Here is a 20,728-nt window from a genome sequence, read left to right as displayed (position 1 = left end):
AACTGGCATTAGAGATATTCTTCTAGATTCTTCTAGATTTGTCAATAAACAGACGTTCATATTATTCATTAGAGAAGTTTTATTGAACATGCTTATTTTTTATGTTCTTTGTACTTTTGAATTTCAAATGTGAAATATTTTTGGTATTGTCTTGCCCCTACCTATAAATAAATAAAGCCTTTATTTTCAGTGTTCAGAATTTCAAATTATAAAAATGCGAAATTAACAATTTAAAAAAAATCCTTGTGCAAATAGGTAGTTTATATAATACAGTAATTAAACTTATTGTTATACCGAACTTTTTTACTCATGTTTTATTGATTTGTACAGGGTGTGGCATCAAAACTTTTTTCAACACTATAAAACGCATTGTAAGAGTCAGAAAAGTTGTATTCTATTTTCAAAATGTTTTTTCATGCAGTTTTGAAGAGGATATAATGAAGGTGACGTTCCCCTCTCTGGATACACTTTGGGCCGGTTTCCGAGCTCGGGATCTATAAGTTCTGGACTTACAGAGTCCAGGACTAAAATAAGCACTCGGGTCTAAAACGACTTTCTGAGTCACTGGTTTCTCTTCTAAACTCCGTGGTGTGGTCTATTGAGTTCTCGACTTATTTGAGTCCAGGACTTTAACGCAGTAAACATGAGGGAAATTCACTATATTATATTGTTGTTATTTTGGCAATGGGAGGCAGCTGATTGAAGCAGGCTTATTCAAATGAGCAATGAGCATGTTCTCCAAACTATTTTGTTACAATTATTTTGTGAAAATACGTCTCGATTTATTTGTAGGCCTATTCAAAGCAAACCCTAACATTTGAAACATGAATTCAATTTTCAATCTATGAATGAATAAACATTTCATTTTACGTTATGCTATTATTAATCATCGATCCTTGCCAGTGATTTTGGAATAAATATTTTAGTAGGATATTGAGTCCAAGGTCAAAAAACTGGAATGATAATTTATTATTGTTCATTAACATGCTGAATAATAACATTGATTAATAACATTCATATTGTAACATAAATTCCAAGGCAATCATTGTACTATTTTTCTTGAAATTTTTATGTTATGTCACAGTCGTAAAATAAGGTTAGTTTTCACTCATAATTCTGATATAATTTTGTTTTAAAAACTATTAATTATGAATTTAGATGTACTAACCCAAATATTATCTCTAAGACATCAATTTGGCTATTTATTTACTCCAAAACAATAACTGAGATGTGTTTGCTCAGTTTAAGTCCAGAACTTAATTTAAACCCTCAGTCAAGGGTTTAAAATCACGCTGTTTCAAGTTCTGGACTTAACGATTGTTGATAAATTCTTGACTCGGAAAGAGGCGAGAATCTAATTCAAGTCCTGAACTTATAAGCCCTTCATTCAAATTATAAACTCCAGGGTCTAACGTGATCTCTAAACTCCAGGGTCTATTTGAGTCCTCGACTACGTTAACGTTCTGACTCGGAAAGCCAATTTACTGACTCCAGAGTTTAAAGCCGATTAAAGTCTAGAACTTAGCTAAATCCCGAGCTCGGAAACCGGCCTTTAGAGTACCTATTTCTAGTGTTTGATATCACCTTTCAAGGAGGCGTAATTCTGGCAATATCCACCTGTATGTTGTTCTGTAAATCTTGTTGAGTCTTCTGACGGTCCATACAGACAGGAGATTTAAAAAAACAAACAAATTATACGGGGGCAAATCAGGAGATCGAGCCGGCCATTGCAAATCGCCTCTAATTGAGATAAGGCATTCTGGGAAGTATTCCTTCGAAACAGCCATTTTGTGAATAATATTCATCTTGTATGGATAGAAATGAAGGTCTTCGAGAAGAATCCTACTCTCAGAACGATCAGAAAGTCCAAGGGCTGACGCATGTTTGCGTGCTGAACGCCTTGGCGATAGCTAAATTGAAGCTCTCGATGTCTTCACGATAGCTAATACAAAATTTTTAGTATAATGTTTATTTGGACTGTAAATTTTTGTGATCTTTATAAAAGTGTTTTCATAACCTCATTTGGACTATTTTTATCAAAATTAGGGAGAGGAACAGTTTTGGGTTTATCCTGTTGATTCTCTCCCAATCATTAATTTGATGTTGTGATTAAGGAATGTAATAAATAAATAAATAATGGGCCGTGAAACTTTGAATCTTTGTATTTTTACTATCTATTTTTCTAAAAGTAGTAACCCACGACGAAACAATTGATTTCCGGTCTGGAACACAGACAGGCCAATAGGGCTTTATTAAACCGATTCAGAAAGGCGTGCTGTGCAGCAACAACTGAACAGCCATTCCAAAAGTAGGCCTCATCGGCGAGCGCAAGCTACGCGCTGTTCCAATGCATAATGGCCATTGAGCTGTGCAAGAACAAAACTTTAAAATCACGCCTCTTCAATGTGACTACTAGCACTCCGCTATGTCATCAAATAACTGAATAGTGAGCATTTCAAAAAAGGAAGTTTTGATGCCGCACCCTGTATTTTTATACTAACTTTTTTGGGTTTGTCTCAACCCTACCTGTAGTGCTTTCCTAATCCTTTGTGTGAATGAAATCTATTAATTATTATTGTTTGATTTAATTTTGTTAAAAGAGGTGTGATGGACGAAAGTGGCGAACAGTTTGTAGCCTACTTCCTGCCGACGCCAGAAACGCTCGAAAAAAGGAAGCAAGATTTCGTGGAGAACGTTGAGTACACCGACGACCAGGAGTACGAGTACAAAATGGCGCGAGAGTACAACTGGAACGTCAAGAGCAAAGCGTCCAAAGGATACGAGGAGAACTACTTCTTTGTCGTCAGAAATGATGGTGTTTACTTCAATGAGCTTGAAACTAGGTGAATATTAATTGAAGTTTAGTCTCTTATTCAGTTTTTTATCAGGGAATTATGTTATCATTCAAAGTAAATCTGCGAGCTAGCGGCAAGTCTCTTACTTCGATTTAACTTCCATGAATGATGCAAAATATAGAACCCAGTACAATGCGTATTATTCCACTTGCTTAAAAGGAAGTAAAACTTTTAATAGTAGATGAATTTTTAATAACTGGTAATTTGGAATTATGTTCTAAATAAGTTTCTTTACTCTATATTTACTTTACTTTATAAATCACTTAAAGGTATGCGGAAGCGGAACTCTTATTTAGAGTGGTGTGGCGGTGAGAACTGGTCGTCTTCTAATTCCGCCAGTAATGAAGACAATCAATGAATAAATTAAATTTACAATACAGTATTATGCATGAGCTATTGATTTATTGTTTTTAATGTAAGATGTATTATTGTAAATGTGAACTGATGAACATATACAACATAAACTGATAGCTTTGGTGTTTTGTTTAGTGCAACAGGTTGGTGTTGTTTTCGCAACAAAATATCTTGTTTGTGGCCTCCATCCAGTTGATAGCTCAAATTGGATATGCTGAAAATTGTTGCATTGGTTTTCCCTTGTAATAAATATCTATGTAGTATTCACAAAACCTCATTGCCTATTAGTTCGTTAATCACTTGGAAAGTCGAAATGGCAGAATTATTAGTTGTGATAACGCCAAACAATATTATAATACCATTTATTACTGTTTGCGTATACTGTACATCAATTTCTACTGACTGATATGATTCTCTGTATTTTTTTGAAATTTAGTAAAATATCTTTCTAGCTACGTAACAGTGCTTCATTTCTAATAAATTAGATCCCCTGGGAACTGAGTTTTTCTGATACTCGATTTATGGTTTCTATTTTGTATTGCATCATGTAACTGTGTTTTTCTGACACAAATTGATTGGCGTGTTTTTGTTTTGCAGAGTACGTTTGAATAAGAGAAGACAGAAGCCAGGCCAGCAGGTGAACAACACACGACTGGTGGTGAAGCACGTTCCGCTGTCGGCCAACGAGTACAAGATGCAGCGCTACAGGGAGAAGCAACTGGAACCACCCTGCGAGGAGGAGGAAGAGGAAGAGGACGAGGAAGAAGAAGAGGAAGAGGAGCAGATACAGACTACAACTCGACCCACCGATAAGAGCAAACCAGGTCAGTTGACAGGTCTCTATATTTCAACCAACATGAGAAATTACTCAATAATTATTTTCAATAATTTTGCAGTTTCTCTTTAACTTGCCACTAACGGTAGGACATGCATGTTTATATTTATTTTTACAAATAAAAATCCCTAAGTACCTCTTTATGTTTTATTAATCCACAACATGCATGTATATCATGCACATTTACAACATGCATGTTTCGTCATCAGCGAAAGGCTTCTAACATGAAATAAACAACCAATATAATAGATAAACCACTGGAAAATTACAAATTATAATGATCCTATTTAACCTCAAATAGAGCAGCGAAGAAAAAATTCACAACAAATCGGAAATACAAAAATCTAACCTCAAGTCATATTGCACGAAGCCTTTCGCTGTGATGACACAACAATGTATGACGACATGTGTATCATGCATGTCCTACCGTTAGTGGCCAGCCTTGGACTACCATTGATATTAGCCACCATCATTTATTTCTTGTATGAAATCTTTCTACATGAACAAAAATCTTGAACAAATTGAGGCGATATAAAAGTTTTGAATATATGTAAACTATTTTCATTGAAAATGTATTTTGAAACAAATTAATTGAAATTGAATAAAAACGACTAGTCAAAACCACTGTCACTTATACATTAGTGGATGTGAAAATTTCAAGTCGTTTTTATCCAAAATGAACAACATCACCTTCACAAGAACAAAAAAAAGTCAATTAAATTATTGCATGATGACTATTACTTATGTGTAGAGATGTTGATAATCTTGTTTACAAAAATCAATGAATATTGAAATGAAATAAACATCCCAAAGTACATTTTATATGTTTTATTAATTCACAACATGCTTCGACTAGTTGCCTTTTAAGGAAGGACTATATCAATATGTTTGTAATTTCAGATAACAAGAAAGATGATAAAAGCGATAATGAAGGTAGTGGCAGTGAAAAAGAAGATGATGATAAACAAGACAAAAATGATGAACAAAGTGATAAAAGTGACAACGAAAGAGGTGAGTAGGCCTACTCTTCTATTATTTCATTTAAATCGAATATAATATATATGAAAAATATGATTCAATCATGCTTTGCTTAATATTTAGAATTTCAATGAAAGATTGTTACATTTGAAGTATACTAATCCCCTTCATACTAATAAATAATTATAATTCGAATACGATTTATATTAGGGATTGTATGCAGATGTTGTCCAATAATTAAAAGTTCAACATTTTAACCTAACCAAGTATTCTGTATCTAATAATGTCAATGTAATATTCAAGATAGATGCAGAATAACTTTATTATTCAATTTAAAACGTATTTATACAATTCAATTTTCTGTGCAATTTTAAAAGGAATGAAAATTTGGAATAGTTTTTAAATTGATAATAAAACAGTCATGGAGATACTTATTTCTATCAGTACTTTAATCAGTTAGCTTCATGGATTTTGTTTCATTCTTCATTCATTTTAGTTAGATATTGGGTTGATTGAATAAAAACTAGAATCTAGTGACTAGCACCTAGTCATTAGTTCTAGCTCTACAAATAAGATTATACAGCTGACTCGAATCCAAGCATGAAAATTACCACTTAGAACTAGCAATTGCTAGCTTTCATTCAATCAAACTATAATTCTATTTTGAAAAATATACTTTTGTTTTAGGGCGCAAACGGCGACAGAGTGGAAGTGACAACGAGGAGAAAGAAGACAAAGATGACGCTGCATCATCTGCATCTTCGAAATCACGATCGCGCAGTTCATCTGCATCACGATCGAAATCTAGATCAAGGTCGAGATCAAAATCAAAGTCGAGATCGAGGTCTAGATCAAAGTCCAAATCGAGATCAAAATCTAGATCGAAGTCTAAATCGAGATCTAGGTCTAGATCGAAGTCAAGATCGAGATCCAAGTCGAAGTCCAAATCAAGATCTAGATCCAGATCAAAATCGAAGTCAAGATCGAGGTCTAGATCAAAATCCAAATCTAGATCTAGATCAAAGTCTAAATCGAGATCAAGGTCCAGGTCCAAGTCTAAATCCCGATCTAGATCGGCTTCGAGGTCGTTGTCCAAGTCGCGTTCGCGTTCGGCGTCGCCTGCCGCGTCTGAAGCGGCGTCCGAGGCGGCCGGGTCGCCAGCGACTGCTCGGTCGCGGTCGCGATCGCAGTCCAAGTCTCCGTCGCGATCCCGGTCGCAGAGTGCTTCTGGATCCGGGTCTGGCAGTGGCAGTAGTAGCGGAAGTGCAAGTGCTAGTGATAGTGATGCTAATTGACATCCACAAAAATAATAATGCAATATACTACATTCATTAGAGTGTAAGAGGAATTAATTTTACCAACAATTTTGGCTTTCCTTTTTCAGTTGTTTCGTCAGATTTCAGTTCAGATATTGAGTAAACAAGTTGTTGATATTGAGTTGGGTTGACCGACTTGATATGAAATAACAATAATTCATTGGAGGTTCCTCCTAAGGCTGTACTACCGGCTAAAAAACATTTCACTTGTGGCATTTTTCAATTTTGATACTATCAAGCTGTAAAAATATAAATTTTTGAGGAAGCTATTAAATTACAAAAAATAACTCTTATTGAATTAGGACAGAGTTTGTATTATAATTATTTTATTATAAATTGTTTCATTGTTTGACGATGCTTATTGCTTTTTAAGTTTTACGGCAAATAACATTCTTTATTCTTGAAAAAACATTATATTCAACAAGAATATTTTCCTCAAAATTTTATGAATTAAAACTACTGAAATTGAAATGATTGGTTTCAAAAACTTGATCATATATTCTGCTCGTATCTCAAAAAGTAATAATTAGAAGAAAGAAACTTTTTGTTTTGATAATTTGATAGTATACAAATCGAAAACTTTGAAAAGTATCACCAGTATAAAGGTTTTTTAGCCTGTTACACAGCCTCAAGGGAAAATGTGTGTAGGAATTGAAAGTAGAATGAACTTGGATGTATTTGTAAAAATGTTTTGTTTAGTTTATAGTTTCCAATGTTAGTTTCAGTCCAGTTAGAACTGACAGCTTATGCAGTTGACTACTTGATCTGAACTTGGATGATGTGTTCTTTCAAAGTTTCTTCAACATTAAAAGATATTACTATAATACATATAAATAGACTACTGTAGTTTATCGGTCTAATGTTTCGGACGTAGCTATGAAAATATAGCATGAATAATCATTTTGTATATTCATAACAAATTATACACTGGTTGAAAGATTGGTGTGGCTTTGACGGCATATTGACAGCTTTTTTTAATTGTATTTGACACTCATTATGTACTTCAATGGCATGTGATTGCTTTCAGTTACGTCTTTACTATTTTATTCAATGATAATCTATATTTAATAAAAAGGGACAAAAAATGACAAAGTTCTAGTCCCTGTATCGATAATTTGGAGGCTCAAATGAACGCTGGAAACTGTTCTGTTTAGCGATTTGCAACCTGCCGTTTCACATCATAATGTTATCATTCATCCAAGATATTATTTTCATATCAACAACTTATTTTCATTGTTCTGATGGAAGGGGCATCAACTCCACACAGTTCTCAGCTCACTTCAAATCGATCACTGTTGTATGAATAATTATTATTGGAAATTGGTTATCATCATTGAGTTTTTCTCTATCTTTTTCAATGTAACTTTTACTTGTACAGTTTTGAATGCAATAAACTACTTTTTATTTCCTATAATCTTTAAAATGGAATGCTGATTTTATTTTTTCCCATCTCCTTCAACAACTATTTTTACATTTTAAATCAAAATTATAAAAATCATGTTTGTCAAACATTTCCTTAGAGTGGAAAAAACCTAAAACTTGATGGAATTTTTCTTCAAGCTTTAGCGACAAAATATATTACCATTTTAGATTCTTGTAGATAAAATGGTGTACTTTATAACGGTAACCTTTTATGTGATAGCTATTTGCAAGAGAAAGGACCCGAGAACGTGTTTCATAAACGGATGAACCTTTGAAAATAAATTGTTCAAATATGTGAACTTTTCAATGAATTTTTGGAATAGGTCCCCATATTCCGAACTAAAACCATTAATATAAATAATATTGCAGTGAATTGCATTTAATCACACAGCATTAATGAAATTCTGTAGAAATTTATGGGACAATCATTAACAAAAATAAGACACAAAGATGAAGGATTCCTAATAGTAATTTACTGAAATAAATTGGTACAAACAAAAACTACTAACATCAAACATCTGTGTTGAAAGTATAATAACTATGATTATTCTATTCTATCCCAATCCTCTGATCGACTCATGAATTTGTTAAGATACTGAGTAACTTCTCGGCCTCGTTTCGATGAGAACTTCTCGTCGGTTCTCACTTGGAAGCTCTTCAGCCATTTAACGGTCTTGTCGAAATGTTGGGCATGGCCTTTCGATTGCTCCTGAAACAAATTGAAATCCAGGTTTGTGAGACTGGGATGATTGAGATTAAAGCACCGAGGACAGCTACGAGGGTCACTTTTTAATTTATATAAAAGAATAATTATAACACTTCAAGTTTCTTACACGTTATACGATATTCTTCAACATAATTGCGCGGTAAAGATTGAGGCATCTATTATAGTGGGCCGGCCAGCCTACTAAAATCTAGTTAATAAGATGATGTTTAAGTGAATATGAGTTTAAGTGGACTATGTCTCTGTTCTCAAAGTCATTCTTATTCTTGAGTTTGGGGAAAAGGTATAGTGACCAAGTCTGGTTGTAAGGCAGCTGATATAGTATATAGAAATATCTCATTTGATTTTCTGAAGAAGCTGGTTGCACCATAACTGTGAGGCCGAGTCGTGGATCACAAGTATCCAGAAGGCATTTCAATTGAAGTCTTCAATTTTTCGACACCAATATTCATCACTCATAAAGTTCCCTGCGTAAACGTGAATCATTCTTCGGTAAATCGGACATCGTGAATCATGTTTTTACTGGCGGACCATCTTGAAAAACGTGTAAAACTATATTTTTTTATTGTTTTATATTTAGACTAGGTGAACAAACGTTAATAAGTGTTATTTCTGACTCAATTTATAAGTCAATCCTATTACATTGACCAAGTCGGGTCCACTTCCAGACCTCTGGTCATGACTAAGGAGAGAAGTATGAAGATCTATTGCCTAGTGCAGGCAAACAACGAATAACGCTATGTAACTATCACTTGGTGGGAGACTGAATGGAGACGGCCATGTTTCTGGATCTATAACTCATAAAAATTGTTGATTTGGCCGCAACGATCACAGTGCGTTTGGTGAATAGAACACACTGTTCAGCTCTGTGAACCCCCCCCCCCCCTACAGCATGGCTGACTTATGATAACTATGTAATCGGAGGTTGAAAAAAATAGCACTTGTATGTTGGAGGTTTTCCTCAGATTATAGTGAGGTCCACGTTATAATGGCAGTGGAGAAAGATAGGAGAACAACATTGACGATCCTCTGACTTGTGTAGACGGTAGCTGATACAGGTTTATTGATGTAATATTAACTGTTCATTCTAGTTTGAAATAATCAATTATATTTTATTAAGCAAGAAATTATAAATTATATATTTCAATAATTTCATAATGAATTTACATAATTAATATGTATTATTTTGTTAAAAAATTATTAATTCTACGTTGTTAAAAGACGATCTGGCAACAGAGCAAAGCGAGAAAGAGATAGCGCTATCCGTTTTGTTGAATGATAGACAAGGATAGCAATACCATTGCTAATCAAACACTGCCATTATAACGTGGACCTCACTATAGTGTTCTGCAAAACTCTTCCTTCCAGAGAAGATAAAATGCAGTATCTTATATTCGGCCTAAAATTATTTAGGCTATATACATATTTTTATTTGTCCTAAGTGAGTACATTAAGCGATTTGTTGAATGCTTAAAAGTGCGCTTTTTCTGCTTGAAACTTTTTCCAGAGTGGAATTTCGCATGAATTTTACTTTAATTGTTGTTCCTGCGTACTTAGAAGAGGGCCTTTAGGACTCTTAGTTTATGGAGCAAATAGACTTTCCCAGTGACGTGATATTTTTGATAGAAAAGTACTTATTTTATTTTCCATAAACTCTGAATTTCGGATGAGCTTGTGACAAGACAAAGCATCCACCTAAACTAAACTAGGGAAACACTAACTGAGGTTGGATGCACTCTACTGAAGAGTGAGGTCAGACTCTGAGATATGTTTATTGGTTAGTTCTGTATTTACTGAGATAGATGTTATAGAATAGCTTGTAAAAGGTCTGAGAGAGAGGAACGTATCGGAAAAGTATGTAAGATTAGTGTATGACATATATGAGGGAGCAGCAACACAAGCAAGATCGAATGTGAGCAATTTTCTGTGGCAGTTGGACTAGACCAAGAATCCTCTCTCAGCCCTTACATCTTTGATCTTATAATGGACGTTTTGGGCCAGAACATTATAGAATCATCCCCTTGGAATATCCTGTTTACGGACGACATAGTCCTGATTGATGACAACAGAGATGGGGTAGAAAGGAAACTACAGGCATCCAGGAAGGAACTGGACGACAGGGCACAGAATAGGTACAGAATGGAAAATGTCAATCAAACGCCTATCCAACCAATGCTTTTAAATACTAGACAAGTCACGTGACCTTAGGAAGTTCCAATCCTGGTCTTCTGATTGGCTCGTGGCAGCGAACGAGATCAATTGATCCGGATCATTAAAGTGATCCGAACCTCCCATCAATACTATTACAATGCGGAGCTTCCTAACAAGATGGCGGATTTTTGCGCCAGGGTACTAGCTAAGTTTCCATACTGTATGTATACTGTGGACAGGGGGCTAAAGATAAGCCGTAAGAAAACTGAGTACATGGTTTTCAATGGAAAGGAAGACATCGGCGAAATTGCTTTATTGCATTAAGGGGTGAAAAAGGTTTAATATCTTTGTTCACATTTAACATCAGACAATACCTGGGAAATAGAATCTCTGATATGATAGTAGATGGTAGAAGAGGGTGGAGAAGGCCGAGGGGACAATGGAGGAATTGTGTGAAGGGGGATTTGTGGGGCAGGGGAATGGAGCTGGATGGCGGTGAATATGAGGACAGAGGTGTTTGGAGGCGGCTGACCAGAAACAGCGACTCCCTATAGAAACGGGAATAAGCTGAAGAAGAAGAAGAAGAAGAAGAAGAAGAAGAGTACGGTAGCTTGTCTACTTTAATCACCATGAGTGGCATCTCATAACTTGATGAGGAGGGGTCCAGGGGGGTTCACTCTGTATTTATAAGCCAACAATACGGACCTAATTTATAAATAATCAATAGAACATACATTACTCTCTCACTTATATTATTATCCACATCGTAGTACAATCCAGGATTACTAATTTTATTTATTTATTTATTTCTATTTATAAATATTGTATAAGAATAAAAATTAACTTACAAATGTCAAGTACGGATGTCTCAGGAAATACATATTCTTCTCTTCAATTTTAATGTTCTCTTCCAAATCTTTCACACCTTCATTCGTAACCTTTCTTACTATTCGGTGCTTTCTAAAAAGAAATAAAGATATAATTGTGAGATGACCTGAGCATTTAATATAAACTTACAACAGACTTGACAATTTCTGTGCACTTGAAACATTAATCTTTCAGTAATTTAGTAATCTCCATACATAAACATCATTTGCAGGATAGATTGCGTCAAAATGTAAAACTTAATCAAAAAACTAAGATTAAGATGAGAGGTCAGTCATAGATCTCAAAAAACATTGTATTGCATCAGCATCCAGGAAGTAGAGTGCCAGACTCACAAGCCTCTCACGAAGTGCCCTCTCGAAGATTTTCAACTCCTGCACTCGGAAATACACCGGCATCCTGTGGCAAATCTCAAGCTATTTTGTAATCAAGTCAGTCTGTCATCAGGCAAATTTATATCAATCCTCCTTCCTGTGATGTGGCTGTGTACATGTCCTCTTTGCTGAAAGGTATGCAACACTCTTCTCAACAGTAACAGCAAACTAAACAAATACTGAATATAGCCTACGGTCATAATCTTTGGTTTCCTAAAGATTTGCGCACAGAGTTTCAGTTGTTGGGACAAGGTGATGTTCCGGAGATCCTTCTTTAGTAATAGAAGGATTTTTCTGCAGTCGCCAGCATGACCTAAAGCACAATGCCATAATATTGATATGGCTGTGGAAAAGGCCATGGTATTCTGTAACCAGGTATTCTAAAGAAACATGACCCCTCAGCATGCGAATGAGATATGTACGGTCTATAGCCAGTATCTCTTTAGTTCCCTGTTACTGTTGAGAAGAGGACATCACACCTTTCAGCAGAGAGGACATGTACATAGTCACAACACAAGGAGGAGGAATGACATCAATTTGCCTCAGGCCAGACTGACTCGATCTCATAATAGCTTCCCTGTCCGTGTACTTGAGATTTACAACAGGATGCCGGTGTATTTCCGTGAACAGGAGGAAAAAATCTTCAAGAAGGCACTTCGTGAGAAGCTTGTGAGTCTGGCTCTCTACTCCCTGGATGATGAGTCAATCCAAGGTTTTCTGAGATCTATTACTGGCCTCCCATCTTGATCTCAGTCTAGTTATCAAGTTTTAAGTTTCATTTTTTATGACGCAATCTATCCAGCAAGGGCTGGTCATGGATGGAGACTGCTGAATACTGAATACAGTGTCTCAACATGCTGCTCCCATGTCCATTTGGTTTGGCATCATAAATTTAAACAAACACTGCAATCCACGAAAATTTGTGGATTCCGCCTTAGAGTGATTTTGTATCTTCCTCTCTTTTAATGCAAGTTTAATAGCATGATGAAAAAGTTACAAACAGTTTTGAGTGATTGAAATTTGACCTTTAGAAAAATAAACAGTAAATTGAAGCAATTTAGGATAGTATGTAAGCCTAAGCAAACATAACATTAGGCTATATTCAATTTCCAACAGAATAGTACATAGAAAGAAGACTCTCTCTCTCTCTCTCTCTCCAATGGCGCTACAGCCCAAATCGGGCTCTGGCCTCAACCAAAATACGCCTCCATCCATCTCTATCTAACGCCGCTCTCTTCCATCCCCTTAATTGTAACATTTCATTAGCATCTTTTTGCACTCTATCCTCCCATCGCTCCCTTGGTCTCCCTACAGGTCGTCTTCCTCCAGGCTGACCAACTAACCTTGGCACTCGTGTTTCAGGCATTCTTTCACATGCCCTGCCCATCGGAGGCGCATCAATTTTATGTGGGCCGATAATTGGGGCTCTGCATAAAGCTCTTTAAATTCAGTATTCGTACGTATGCGCCATTGTCCATCCTCGCAAACCGGTCCATAGATTCTTCTCAGAATTTTTCTCTCACAGAATTTTTCTCTCAAACACATCCAAGATACCCGCTGTTCTGGCTGTGATGGTCCAAGCTTCACTACCGTAGCAAACCACCGTTCTTATTATACTCTTATAGAGCTTTATTTTACATATACGGTGTACATTTTTATTCTTGAGTATGCTCAGTAATGAGAAAAATGTGCGATTGGCGGCAAGGATACGTTTTTGAATTTCATTTTGCTCCTCATTACAATTGGTCACACAACTTCCTAAGTACGTGAAATTGTCAACTACTTGGTAATTCTTCCCACCACACTCCAGAAATGGCCCAAGCCGATTCCTGTTATGTCTTGATTGGTTGAATACTTTAGTTTTGTTGACATTGATCTCCAGACCAACTTCTGATGCGCTTTGCTCCAACTCCAATGCTATGTTTTTCACGGCTGCAAGAGACCTTCCAAGTATGCCTATATCATCCGCATATCCAAGTATTTGTGTTGACTTGATCATCAATGTGCCACTCCTATCCACTGAAGTCCTCCTAATAGCGTGCTCTAGGGCCAAATTGAAGAGAATTGGTGCCAATCCATCTCCCTGCTTCAAGCCACGCGCCACCCCGAAACAGTCTGTGAGCTCTCCTGCCACTCTAACTTGACATACAGTATTTTCCATAGTGGCTCTGACTAGTCTCACCAGTTTTGATGGTATATTGAAGTCCAGCATAATTGAGTACAGCTTCTCTCTAACAATGCTGTCATAGGCCTGTCTAAAATCAACAAACATTGCATACAGATCTATGTTGTTTTCCCAGAATTTTTCCGTTATCTGCCTGAGAGTGAATAACTGATCTGTGGTTGATCTGCCCGGTCGGAATCCTGCCTGGTACTCTCCAATTATATTTTCCACATGAACTCCAAGCTTCATCTTCAGCACTTTGGTGAATATTTTATAGAGCGTGTTTAGGAGATAAATACCTCTATAGTTTTGGCAATTGAGTTTGTCTCCTTTTTTATGGATAGGACATAATATTATGTTCTTTTTCCACTCCTCTGGGAGTTGTTCTTCATACCATATTTGCGCAATGAGTCTGTGCAGCCGTCTCCCCATTTGTATTCCTCCATATTTTCAAAGCTCACCTGGTATTCCATCTGTTCCTGGCGCTTTATTATTTCTTAATATTTTAGTGGCTTCCAAGATTTCTTCTAGGGTTGGAGCTTCAGTACCAGCCATATTTTCCTGGCATTCATTCAGTCTAGCATCTTCGTTCTGTACCATTCGTGGGTCAGCCTGGTTCAACAGTTCACTGAAATGTGTATTCCATATCTCCTTTATCCCCTCTTCATCTCCAATCACCTCTCCATCCTTGTTTTTGCATAACACTGTATGAGGTTTATATCCCTTCTTAAAAACGTTGATCTCTTTGTATGCTTGGTGTGTCTCATTCTCCAGGAAGTTCTTCTCAATTCTCTCCACCATTCTATTATGATACGCTCTCTTTTTTGTTCTGATTATTCTATTCGATGCCTTTCTGAATATTTCATACAATTATTACAGTCTATCGGTCACCAGCTGGTTGCCTTCAAATTTTTTTTCAACTCACTTGAGGGACTTGTTGTTCAGCTAGCTAGCCTAAATCCAGGTTTTAACATAATTGTTGGCGGTGACTTCAACATTGACGTGTTGAAGGCTGACCACAGGACAAGGGAGTTTGTTAACCTATTGAGATCTCTGGACCTCTATGTGGCTAACTGGCAGCCCACTAGATTTGATGCTTGCCTCGATAATGTGATTACTAATCTGAACATTGGCAATAACATTAGTTGTTCAATTGTAAATCCTCTCCTCAGTGACCACCTGGCACTCGGCTGCAATGTGGAATTGCCAACTTCCACCTACCCTGCCTCTATACCTGCAGGGCGTGATCGACTCACTTGGGTGCGACCCATCACACAGGGTGGACGCGAGCGTTTTCTGCATTATCTGACTCTGATTGACTGGAGCTTTCTGAAGGATCATCCTGATGCACAGCCCAATTTCACGGCGTTTTTTGATAGACTCCTGACTGGCTTCAACAACTGCTTTCCACTAAAACGTTTCCTCTCTGGAAGGCCTGGTAAACGTGGTGCACTGTGGATTACGGACGACCTTCTTGACTTGAGAGACCTGGTTCTTATGGCGTATGAGCGGTTTCGGGCTGATCGACTCCTGTCCTCTAAACGGACCTACATGGGACTGAGGAGATCATACCAGCGGGCTGCTCGTGCGGCCAGGATGCGCTACAACTCTGAGCTGATTGACCGGGCACCCAATAGGTGTAAAGCTGCCTGGGGTATCATCAGGGCCGCTGCGGGTGTACCAGCTCCTGGTGCTGTTCCGGTATCTGCGGATGATCTTCACGACGCGTGGACCAGCTCTATTCGCGGTATCTGCGAGGGGATCCGAGCTTCCCCTGTGGTGGCGGCGGATCTGCTCTCGGCTTCGGTTCGGCCCCCCGCTCTTCGGCTGTTGACCTGGCGCCGTATTACTTGTGATGATGTCACTCGAGTTGTGAACTGTTTGAGCAACTCGGCTAGTAAAGACATTTATGGTATGACCAGTGCTACTATTAAGGATGTACTAGCTCTTATTGTCTCTCCCCTGACTGTTTGTATTAATCTGTGTTTCCAGCAGTCTGTATTTCCTTCTCAACTTAAAATTTCTAAGACAGTGCCTGTCTTTAAGAAGGGTGATAGGCATGATCCTACTAACTATAGGCCTATATCCATCCTGCCTATTATATCGAAGATTTTTGAAATTCTTATTGCTGAGCAGCTCCTTGCTTATTGTGACCAGTGCGGCCTGTTTGCGACCACCCAGTTTGGTTTCAGGAAAAATAGATCCACCACTGATGCAGTAGATTTCCTGCTTTCCAAGATATTTGATTGCTTTGAGGCACGTGGACTTGCTGGGCTCACCTTGTGTGATCTCAGCAAGGCCTTTGATACAATGGATCATGCTATTCTCGTGGACAAGCTTAGGCATTATGGTGTGGGACCGTCTCCTCTCAAACTGATTCAGGCCTACCTGGGGGGTCGCAGACAGGCGGTGCTGGCTAAGGGAGTTCTCTCTGAGATCAGGGATTGTGTTGACTGTGGAGTGCCTCAGGGCTCTGTCCTGGGGCCTCTGTTGTTTCTTATTTCAGTTAACGATATAGCTCAGGTGGATGGCAGGTGCGTTGTCTGTTATGCAGATGACACCACCTTCTTCAATGCTGGTCGTGAGATGGGAGGACTGAGGGCAGCTATGGTGGAGACTGGAGCATTTGCATCGGACTGGTTCTCTGCCAATCGCTTCCTCCTCAATGAAGACAAAACTCAGTCTATTGTGTTCAGTCTCAGAAATGGGAATGAATACAATTTTGCGCCTGTCAAACTGTTAGGGTTTACCCTTGACAGGAAGCTCTCATGGGGCGAGCACATTGAGACAGTTTGCGCCAGGTTGAGCAGAGTGGTTTTCCTGCTGAGGGGTCTCAAACACAGTGTGCCACCTCATTATCTTAAAATGTGTTATTTTGGCTTTTTTCAGAGCGTGATTTTATATGGCCTCCCCCTCTGGGGTGGTGCCACAGATGTCGCCCGAGTCCTTCGTCTCCAGAAGAGGGCCCTGAGGATTATTTGTGGGGCTGGTAGATTAGCCCACTGTCGCCCACTCTTTATCAAAGAGAGGATCCTCACCGTCTTCTCCCTCTATGTTCTCCATACCCTTTGCAGAACACATGCAAACGTGGGGTTGCTCGTGACCCGACAGAGCTTCCACCCATATGAGACTAGGGGTAGACTCAGGCTGGATTTACCCTACCAGAGGCTGAGCAGAACTCGGACTGGTCTGGCTCATATGTCTATCAGCCTCTATAATAGGCTGCCTCTGTTGGCCAGGGATCTGCCTGCGGTGCGGTTTCGAGGGGCTCTGAGGAGCCTGCTGACGGATCACCCTCTGTACTCACTCCGTGAGTTCTGTATGTTGGAGAGCAGTGTGGTGAGTGCCTATTTTCGTATTTGATTTCTGCCTCTGGGCAGTTGTTTTCTTTTTTACATATTTGACGTGTCCCAGTGGGTTTCACTTTAGTGATCCCTTTTATGGACTTATTTAAATAAATACTAAATACTAAAAACTTCTGTCACGTTCCGCAATTGTTCCTCTATTGTCATGTCACCTCCAGATCCTTCTATTTCCTCAATTTTTCCACTCAATGTATCTTCATACTGGTTCCTTATCTGAGCCACATGCAATTTATTGACATCGAACTTCGGCCGTTCCTGATATCTGTTGCTTTTAGCTGCAATACATCTGAATTTCACACCCACCAGATAATGGTCAGAGTCACAATTCGCTCCTCTGTAGCTACGCACATTCATGACGCTGGACATTCCTCTCCTATTAAGATTACGTCCTAAAGACTCCAGTCATGGAGTATAAGACAAGTCATATTACTACATAATAATTCTAACACTAAGTAGTTCAACCTAGTTTAGGTTTGAAAGGAATTCTTGTACACTATAAAAAGCTCTATCAACTAAATATTTTTTAATTTGTTTTTTGAAAATCTTCAAATCATCATTACTTTTCAAGATTTGAGGTAGCTTGTTATAAAATTTCCTACCAATATAATCTGGTTTTTGTTCAAATAACCTACTATTGTGACCCATTATATGATAATCTGCTCTGCTTCGCGTATTATACTCATGAACATCTGAATTCTGGATCACACCACTCGTTTTCACATGCATTACAACTTCATATACATACAAAGATGGCACAGTTAATAGACCAAGCTTTTTAAATAAAGGCCTACAAGAGTCTAACCTATTCACTTTCTCTATACATCTGAGTGCCTTCTTTTGAATCTTAAACACCCTGTCCATATTTTGTTGAGATGAATTACCCCATACTAAAATAGCATACCTAATATGAGATAGTATAAGTCCATGGTAAGCAGTTAACAGTAGTTTTTTATCATTCAGCCTAGCAAGCTGCCGCAGGACAAATACTCCAGATGATATCTTATTACATATCCTCTCAATGTAAGGATGCCATGTTAATTTCCTGTCCAATAAAATTCCCAAGAATGCTACTTTCTCTTCTTGGTCTAATTCATTTTCCTCTACAAACACATTTATTTCTCTATCCTCTACTGAATTATATTTACTTTTGAATTGTAGGAATTGACATTTCTTACTATTTATTGTTAATTGCCTTTGCTTCAAGAATTGGACAATTGACTGTACTCCAGTAAAAGCATTTATTTCTAGACTATCTAATAAATAATTGTTAAAGATAAGCGATGTGTCATCAGCAAACAACAGAGCTCTGTGATCTTTTAACTCTTTTGGTAATTGGTTCACATACAACAGAAACAGCAACAATGACGTGATCAATCTGGTTGAAGGTTCTGCCATCTGGAGACACCCATGTTTGTTTGTGGATGTTTTTTCTAGGGTGTTGTGTTGACGCAACCACCATGCTTCTGGATGTTGCAAATTCTACAACTCTCCTTCCATTGTCATTGCTAACTGTATGAAGACTGTTTGATCCAACAATATCTTTCCAGCGATCTTCCCTACCCACTTTTGCATTCATATCTCCAATGACTATCTTTATGTCATTTGATGGGAGACTATCATATATACTCTCTAGTTTGGAATAGAACTGTTCCTTTATTTCATCATCTTTATCTTCTGTTTCTGCATGTATGTTTATGATTGACAAATTAAAAAACTTTGCCTTAATTCGTAATGTACATATACGCTCGTCTATTGCTTTAAAATCCAGAATGTTATGCTTGAACACTTTCTTGACTATGAATCCCACTCCAAACTCATGTCTCCCATCTTTATTTCCACTATAAAGAATCGTACCCTCTTTAGTGTCAAATATTCCGTTTCCAGTCCATCTTAATTCTTGCACAGCCAAAAGTGATATTTTACATCCCTCCATTATTTGAAACACTTCCTTCAAGGCACCGCCTCTATACAATGTTCTGACATTCCAAGTTCCAAGTCCAATATTCAAGTCGTTGCGTTTCCTAATTTTTTTCCTTTTATTCCAATCCGTCCGAGGCTCATTTGGTTGTTTCTCAACAATTGAGATAGAAGAAAGAAGAATAGAAAGAAGACTACATTATGGCATTGCAAAATAGGAAGTACTTTTGGGTTTAAGTTATTGTTCCAGTGCCAAAATACCTGTCATCAAATTTTTGGTTGAGATCGATTTAGTATGTTATTTTGAGCCCAAAATCAAAAAATTAAACGGCGGTCACTATTGTTTTTAAAATAGAAAAAGTTCAAAGTAGCACTTTTACATGCATTTAACCTATAAGTAGCAGCCATTTTGATTATCGAAATAATCAAATTATGATATACCTAATCTAAGTCATTCTAACCCAAAGCTTTTCCTAACCAAAACTTTTCTAACCTAAAGTTTTTTCTAGCCTAAAGCTGTCCCTCACCTTAGCTACTTATGGCTGCTATCTATAGGTTAAATGCATGTAAAATTGTGCTACTTTGAACTTAGTTTATTTTAAAAACAATAGTGAGCGCCGTTCATTTTTTGTGATTCTGTGCTCAAAATAACATACTAAAGCGATCACAACCATAAATTTGATGACATGTATTTTGGCACTGGACGTACACATTATTTGTTAGAAATTGGTTTACATTAAATAAAAAATGGACAAAATAAACTTACCCTTTGTAGATATTTCCTTTAGGGCCCTTAAAGCCCAAAGGTAATCGGTTCTTTGGTTTACTAAATTCATGATAGAAAAATGACAGAGACAATCGCATATTGTTATTGCAACAATTAAAAAAGCCTGTAAATAATGTGTAGTTTCAAGTTAAGTTATTCTACTTATTATTAAACATTTACTTTTACTGAACGAAAACAGTACTTGGTAGTTGAAACACAACTAAACTAGTCTTTTTTTTAAGGTTATGTTAAAAACAGTCGAACAACGAAAAGAAAATATTGAGAAAATATCGATATGTGATCTAGATCTTTTTGCTTTGATCCATTTACAAGATTAAAACAAGATAATAGACTTAATTCTAGCAAATTATTAATATTGTTTTAAAAGATTCTATTGAACATGTTTATCATACTATAGTATTGAAATTTGAATTTTTGAAAACTTGAATTGTATTGTTTGGAGTATCGATAAATTCAAATTATATCATCAAATTGAAAAAAAGTAGTGACTTGAGTTTTTCTTGTTCAATCAATACAAAATATTTTTATTTTTCAGATTTATCTAAAACTGTAAAGATGCTTTTTTACAAATATTGCCAACTTTTTTCTTAGCAGTTGGCAC

The 20,728-nt window shown here is 37.2% G+C and overlaps 2 protein-coding genes across 2 annotated transcripts in view; one reads left to right on the top strand and one right to left on the bottom strand.

Moving 5' to 3' along the window:
* The window catches only part of LOC111055640 (RNA polymerase II-associated factor 1 homolog), a 29,075-nt gene extending 21,309 nt beyond the window's left edge, over positions 1 to 7,766 (top strand). Inside the window, exons 7-10 of the mRNA XM_039432302.1 lie at positions 2,601 to 2,843; positions 3,807 to 4,033; positions 4,945 to 5,055; positions 5,710 to 7,766. Coding sequence (XP_039288236.1) covers positions 2,601 to 2,843; positions 3,807 to 4,033; positions 4,945 to 5,055; positions 5,710 to 6,317 — 1,189 coding nt within the window. The 3' untranslated portion in view covers positions 6,318 to 7,766. The remainder of the gene's footprint in view (positions 1 to 2,600; positions 2,844 to 3,806; positions 4,034 to 4,944; positions 5,056 to 5,709) is intronic.
* Positions 7,767 to 8,211: 445 nt separating this feature from the next.
* On the bottom strand, positions 8,212 to 20,721 carry LOC111055609 (ribosomal protein 63, mitochondrial). The gene is made up of 3 exons (XM_022342839.2): positions 20,107 to 20,721; positions 11,484 to 11,595; positions 8,212 to 8,469 (listed from the first exon to the last, which is right to left on the bottom strand). Exons 1-3 carry the CDS (start codon positions 20,202 to 20,204, stop codon positions 8,305 to 8,307), a joined length of 375 nt encoding a protein of 124 aa, XP_022198531.1. The 5' UTR covers positions 20,205 to 20,721; the 3' UTR covers positions 8,212 to 8,304.
* Positions 20,722 to 20,728: the final 7 nt, after the last annotated feature.

Source organism: Nilaparvata lugens, chromosome 7 (assembly GCF_014356525.2).
Source record: "Nilaparvata lugens isolate BPH chromosome 7, ASM1435652v1, whole genome shotgun sequence".
NCBI lineage: Eukaryota > Metazoa > Arthropoda > Insecta > Hemiptera > Delphacidae > Nilaparvata > Nilaparvata lugens.
Note: the sequence above shows the minus strand (reverse complement) of the source record. Positions and strands in the feature narration are given on the sequence as shown.